This window comes from Nerophis ophidion, linkage group LG03, assembly GCF_033978795.1.
Source record: "Nerophis ophidion isolate RoL-2023_Sa linkage group LG03, RoL_Noph_v1.0, whole genome shotgun sequence".
Classification (NCBI taxonomy): domain Eukaryota; kingdom Metazoa; phylum Chordata; class Actinopteri; order Syngnathiformes; family Syngnathidae; genus Nerophis; species Nerophis ophidion.
The window spans coordinates 49,426,615-49,432,949 of NC_084613.1; the positions used below are offsets into that span (position 1 = coordinate 49,426,615).

The following is a 6,335-nucleotide window of genomic DNA, read 5'->3' on the forward strand; positions in this document are numbered from 1 at the left end:
TGAAATGGATTAAGCGAAGAAATCCAACAATGTACTAATATGATTCAGTTAAGAAACTGTTCAAACGCAACATGTTTACAAAGTACAGATAACAACAATTATGATGAACATCTTGAACTTTGTTGAACATTTAGCTAATCTTATTCACCTAATTATGTGAATTACAACTTATTCAACTATGTTTTGACAACTTTATTATTCATTTTTCATGGATTTAAATAGTGTACAAATTGAGACCAGGAAGTTAACAAATGAATTCGTAATTGCTAAGAAATGGACAAAGGGGATAGGAATAAATTAAATCTGCTATTTCCTACTACATGTTGTAAATAGAAAATGGACATTTGTGATTTTATTGTATTGTATTTATGTGTTCACATGTTTGAAATAAACTTACACCATCTATTTAGCGGCCAACAAAATGTTTATGACCTCACTTACAGCTTTGGCTTTATATACTTTTTTTAACTGGTTGAACGAATGTGACACAGATTATTTTAGTTCACCAAGTAACAAAAGGTATATTTTTATTTGGGACCGATATGTTAAAGAATAAATTACCTAGGTGGCCACTTCTCCACGGTTTACGATGCCTTCCGCCCGATTGTAGCTGAGATAAGCGCCAGCACCCCCCGCGACCCCAAAAGGGAATAAGCGGTAGAAAATGGATGGATGAATGGATGGATCTTTTTTTTTTCCATTGATGGAGCGGCTGTGATGTAGGGCAGTGGTTCTCAACCTTTTTTCAGTGATGTACCCCCTGTGAACATTTCATTCATTCAAGTACCCCCTAATCAGAGCAAAGCATTTTTGGTTGAAAAAAAAGGAGATAAAGAAGTGAATTACAGCACTATGCCATCAGTTTCTGATTTATTTAATTGTATAAGAGTGCAAACTATTGGTTATTTGTAGTGGTCTTTCTTGAACTATTTGGAAAAAAAGATATAAGAATAACTAAAAACTTGTTCAAAATATGCTTAGGCTGCTGCCCCCGCGACCCGACCTCGGATAAGCGGAAGAAGATGGATGGATGGATGGATGGATTCAATTATAAATAAAAAATGTCTACACACAGAAGTAATCATCAACTTAAAGTGCCCTCTTTGGGGATTTTAATAGAGATCCTTCTGGATTCATGAACTTAATTCTAAACATTTCTTCACAAAGCAAATCTTTAACATTAATATTTATGGGACATGTCCACAAAAAATCTATCCGTCAACACTGAATATTGCCTAGTTGCTTTTCTTTTCACAGTTTATGATTCATATTTTGTGGAAGTATTATTCAATAAATTTATTTATAAAGGATTTTTGAATCGTTGCTGTTTTTAGAATATTTAAAAAAAATCTCACGTACCCCTTGGCATACCTTCAAGTACCCCCATTTGAGAAACTCTGATGTAGGGATCTAGTTTATGGGCAATTATACTACAGAATATCCATGTTGTACGCATGTGTGTAATCTGTATCATTCCGCCGAGTCGAGCCTAGGGTAGGTGCCTATAAGTGTTCTATGAAGTTCAGTCAACAAGTTAAAAGAAACAGATCTTCCTCGTTTTATCAACTTCCCAGCAGCTAAACATTCATGTATTATTTACGAACGGCTGCAGTGCCCTCTATTGGCTAAAAGGCAGTATTGCAACACTGACACATAAATAACGACGTAGATGTTGTAGTTATTTTAAACATACACTCAGTCCAGTGGCGACAACGACGTCACAGAATTGTCACAAATCATTGATAGCTGAATGTGAGTGTGTTGTGTTAGTCGTACATTCATCCCGAAATGACGCCCTGTTGGGTTGCCTCTATTCTATTCTGGAGAAACGAAAGTTAAGGAAACGACATCCCTTGACCCCGCCTCTTACACTTTAAATAACACCGACCCAGACCGAGAGAGCACACTTACTAAGAAAGACAACATGGGGTTATGTGAGTATCTCTACACTTATTCAGCATGGAAAGTAATATATAACGTCAATATCAGCAATTTGACCATAACCATGTTGGGGGGGTTATTTTGTATTTCAGTGACGTTTACAGCAGCTACAATTGTAGGCGCAGGTAAGATGATGTAAAAACAAGTATTTCTTAGGCAAATTCACATTTCTCCCCTGCTGTTTGTAGACATTTTTTTTGTGTCTTCGCCGATGTGGTTGACTTTGGTTTCAGGGACTTCGGTGGCTCTGGCTCCACTGGTTCTGGGAGCAGTGGGCTTCACCTCAGCTGGGATAGCAGTAGGATCCTACGCTGCAGGCATGATGTCAAGTGCGGCCATCGCCAACGGAGGAGGGGTGGCGGTAGGGGGCTTGGTGGCGGTCTTACAGTCTGCTGGTAAGTACATCCATCCATCCATTCTACCGCTTATTCCCTTTGGGCTCGCGGGGAGCGCTGGTACCTATCTCAGTACAGTCCGTATAATATCAAGTACTCACATGTCATAATCCAGGAAGAAGTACAAATTGTGTTTTGGAATATCTAGTGTGCAGTAAACACTGAAATGGCCTTTGTAAATGTTGAAGTATTAATTTGAAAATATAATTATTATTTTGTTGGTAGTAGTTTTCATTACATCAGTGTATCAGAAACGGCTTATAAAGTCCATCCATTCATTCATTTTCTTTTGCTTATCCTAAGTCGGGTCGCGGGGGTAGCAGCCTAAGCAGAGAAGCCCAGACTTCCCTCTCCCCAGTCACTCCATACAGGTCCTCCCGGGGGATGCCCAAGCGTTCGCAGTCCAGCCGGGAGACATAGTCTTCACAACATGTCCTGGGTCTTCCCTGTGGCCTCCTGCCGGTCGGACGTGCCCTAAACACCTCCCTGGGGAGGCGTTCGGGTGGCATCCTGACCTGAACCACCTCATCTGGCTCCTCTCCATGTGGAGGAGCAGCGGCTTTACTCTGAGCTCCTCCCTGGTGACAGATCTTCACACCCTATCCCGAAGGAAGAGACCCGCCACTCAGCACAGGAAACTCATTTCGGCCGCTTGTACCCGTGATCTTGTCCTTTCGGTCATTGCCCAAAGCTCATGACCATAGAGGTGAAGATGGGAACGTAGATCGACCGGTAAATTTTGAGCTTTGCTTTTCGGCTCAGCTCCTTCTTCCCCACAACCAACGGCTTATATAGTGTATTTCTGAACTCCATGCAACTTAAAATATGACTCGTCTGTTAACCGTAGCACTAACGTAGTTGTGCATAAGATAAGAAAAGGTGAATAAATGCTATGTTTTTCCTCTCACTGTAGGTATGGCTGGTCTGTCAACCGCTGCCACTGCATGTGTTGGTGGTACAGGAGCGACTGTAGCAGGACTCATTGCTGCAATTGTCTGAGACCAAAGCCTTTTGGTCAAAGGGATACCACGACATCATATTATAGTCGTATAAAGAAGTGAACTTCTGTTCATGTTTATGCAAATCATAGAATAGTGCATCTCCTGACAAAATCCTAATAAAATCACAGTTCAGACATTCACTTTTTATGCTGCATATTCTATTCCTGGTTACAAGAATGCTGGATCAGGTTCTTCAACTGGTGGCCTGAGTGCCAAATCTGTCTTGGGAATGACGCCATACCAGCCCCGAGTTCAGGACTAATCCTGGGAGACAAACATTTTTACAGCAAATTCCTAAAAACACAAATGTGCTCTTCTTGTACAAAGGAACTTGGACCCAAACACATTAGCAGATCCTTGCATTGACATTTTCACCTTGCTCTTAAACATATAACATGGGGTCCAAATTACTGATGTACATAATTAAAGTGTTCCTCAAGGCAGCCCTTTTAGTCCTCTGCTTTTTGGCAGTTACAATTTTTTGGTAATGTGATGTATTTAACTAAGGTGTTATAGCGTGTTTACTTCAGATGCATTCAGTCATTTGTTCAACGTCTTTAGTTATACAAGTGGTGTTCCTCAAGGCTCCATTTAAGGTCCTCTCTCTTTCATCAAATGGTCTTGTCAACTGGTGGCCCATGAGTTGAGTTCAAACAACTTGAGAGAGACTCACATTTTTATAGCAGATTTTATAAAGCACTATAAGTTCTGCCATAGAGGTGATCTTTGTCCAGCCTTTTTGCAGAAGGTCCTAAAAAACAGCAGAGCGCTCCTGTAACTGACAAAATAAAATGGAACAAAATCAAATGTCTACTGTAGAGGACATTGGTTCTCCAGAATATACAAAATAAGACTGATAGTGAAGGGAAAAGCTCCTTAGCTTTCTGGTAATGTGGCTCAAAATCAAATTAGTTAAATATCCTTGTCCTTGGCGGACTACCTGTCAATTATACAATTCAGATAGTCTTAATTTGTGTAATTTACAATCAGAATACTCCAAGCTCAACTATTAACAATAAGTTCTGAAAGTGCTACAATGTCCTTAAGGCTATATGCCCTATTAACTTAGCTTGTTAGTGATGATAATGATTAACTGCAGCTGGTAGTGTATCTTGTTTTTATTTTTGTAAGACATGTGCCACACTATTAAATGTCCAAACAAGAAAGGACACACAACTAGCTCAGTTAGAATCTTACTCACACAACATATCTGGTACATTTTGATATATGTTTTCCTTTTACCAATATGCCACATTTCCGAGCAAAAAATACCTTAATAGTAATTGAGCACATTTACAACATGCCACCGACATGCAAGACTATAATAAACACAACATATGAGACAATGCACCCAAATGACAAAATTATTTACAAGTGTTAAAATACAAAAAGAAATAAAATATAACTTTATATGTAACCTTCTGTTAGTATACCCAACTGACTGACTGTTATTGCCTCTTCAACACACGTTGATACCTTGATGTGCTCAAAACTGCTTCTCGGAGTCATTTCATAGCAACTTTTTGAGCAATACCGTAGGGAACGTGACAGGCCACCGTGCCGAACTCGGCCGCACCTTCCACGTGAAACATCTGATCGTCATAGAAGATGTGTGGTCTGATCTTCTCCAGCATGGGGCCCTTGGGTGCTCCTGCTAGAAAAAGGGCCTCGTCGATTTCCAGGCCCCAGGAACGCAGAGTTTTTAAGGCTCGGGTACCTGAACTAGCGGCGCTGCGAGCCGTCACCAGGTAGGTACGGATTGGGCAATCCATGCGCAGCCCTTTGTCAAAAAACTTCCTCTGTAGTTTTCCCAAAGCCTCCAAGAAGCCCTTCAGGGGGCCCTGCAGCAAGAAGGAAGAAAGTATACTGTGTATGTAACATTAGCACGTTGTTATACAGCTCATACTGTATCACATTGACAAGGGTTTATACATTGTTTGGGTATAGGTTACCTTCATAGACGCTTTGACATTTTTTGAAACAAAAAGTTAGTACAACTGTTCAAAAAGGCCCTCGTTGTATAGTTTGTCGCAGGCTATTTTTTTTTGTAATTCTTGCGTCTCCAAGTGCCTAAATTGACAGCAGCTTTTTAAGAAAATTGCGACGTATTAAGGCTTATTTTTTTCAACATTTGATCAACTTGTGATTTTATGAATTTCTTTTAAATGCATTAAGCGATTCTTGTAACCTCACAAAGCACACGATTGCAACAGAAATTGGAAAACAAATAACGTATTGATGTCTTAACCTAAATGTAGATAGTAAGATGGCATTAAACGCATATACTCAGAGCTCAAATTATCATACTGTTTTAATGAATGATAACTTATAATAGCGATAAATATATATTACAGAAATAAAAATCACTGCTCTGTTATCCACAGGTTGCAGTCATTCTCTGTATATATTTTACTCTTGAAAAGTGTACCTCTTAAGGATTCATTATTGTTCAATCACATGTTAAAAGCATTTTTGAACTGCTGAGAGCAATTTGTAGCGCTATTTTATGTTGGTAAATAAGCGATGAAGAGGGACTATCATCACACTTCAACATCTCTAACAAGTAAACGCTACCATGAATTGATTAACGTAGACCCCGACTTAAACATGTTGAAAAACGTATTCGGGTGTTACCATTTAGTGGTCAATATATGGAATATGTACTGTATTGTGCAATCTACTAATAAAAGTTTCAATCAATCAATCAAACTTGTTTGCCAGGTCAGGACAAAAAAGAAAGTATGTTCTTGATTGCCTTACCCTGCATAAACAAATTTCAAATCCATATATGAATAAACCAGGAAATACATGTTTATTTACTACATTACCCAGAAGGCTTAACGTTGTAGTTGACAACAATTGTGACGTTTGAGCAGAGGTGGGTATTAACGCGCTAAATTTACTCCGTTACATCTACTTGAGTAACTTTAGGGATAAATTGTACTTCTAAGAGTAGTTTTTATGCAACATACTTTTGCTTTTACTTGATTATATTTAT

General features: G+C 39.1%; 2 protein-coding genes across 6 annotated transcripts in view; one reads left to right on the plus strand and one right to left on the minus strand.

Moving 5' to 3' along the window:
- Positions 1–1,807: 1,807 nt before the first annotated feature.
- Positions 1,808–3,477, plus strand: LOC133549748 (interferon alpha-inducible protein 27-like protein 2A). Its single transcript, XM_061895484.1, has 4 exons — positions 1,808–1,934; positions 2,034–2,066; positions 2,175–2,336; positions 3,250–3,477. The coding sequence occupies exons 1-4, from the start codon at positions 1,925–1,927 to the stop codon at positions 3,333–3,335; spliced, it is 291 nt and encodes a 96-aa protein (XP_061751468.1). The 5' UTR covers positions 1,808–1,924; the 3' UTR covers positions 3,336–3,477.
- Positions 3,244–6,335, minus strand: part of LOC133549747 (cytosolic 5'-nucleotidase 1A-like) — a 67,602-nt gene continuing 64,510 nt past the window's right edge. For 4 of the 5 annotated variants that reach the window (XM_061895483.1, XM_061895479.1, XM_061895480.1 and 1 more), the window contains one exon: positions 3,244–5,178. In XM_061895483.1, coding sequence (XP_061751467.1) covers positions 4,843–5,178 — 336 coding nt within the window. In that variant the 3' untranslated portion in view covers positions 3,244–4,842. The remainder of the gene's footprint in view (positions 5,179–6,335) is intronic. The other variant, XM_061895481.1, reaches the window with a different exon arrangement.

Excerpts from the sequence above, each read along its gene's own strand:
- LOC133549748 (XM_061895484.1), top strand. Across the intron at positions 2,067-2,174 it reads AGCTACAATTGTAGGCGCAG|GGACTTCGGTGGCTCTGGCT; the intron begins GTAAGATGATGT and ends CTTTGGTTTCAG. Across the intron at positions 2,337-3,249 it reads GGCGGTCTTACAGTCTGCTG|GTATGGCTGGTCTGTCAACC; the intron begins GTAAGTACATCC and ends CTCTCACTGTAG.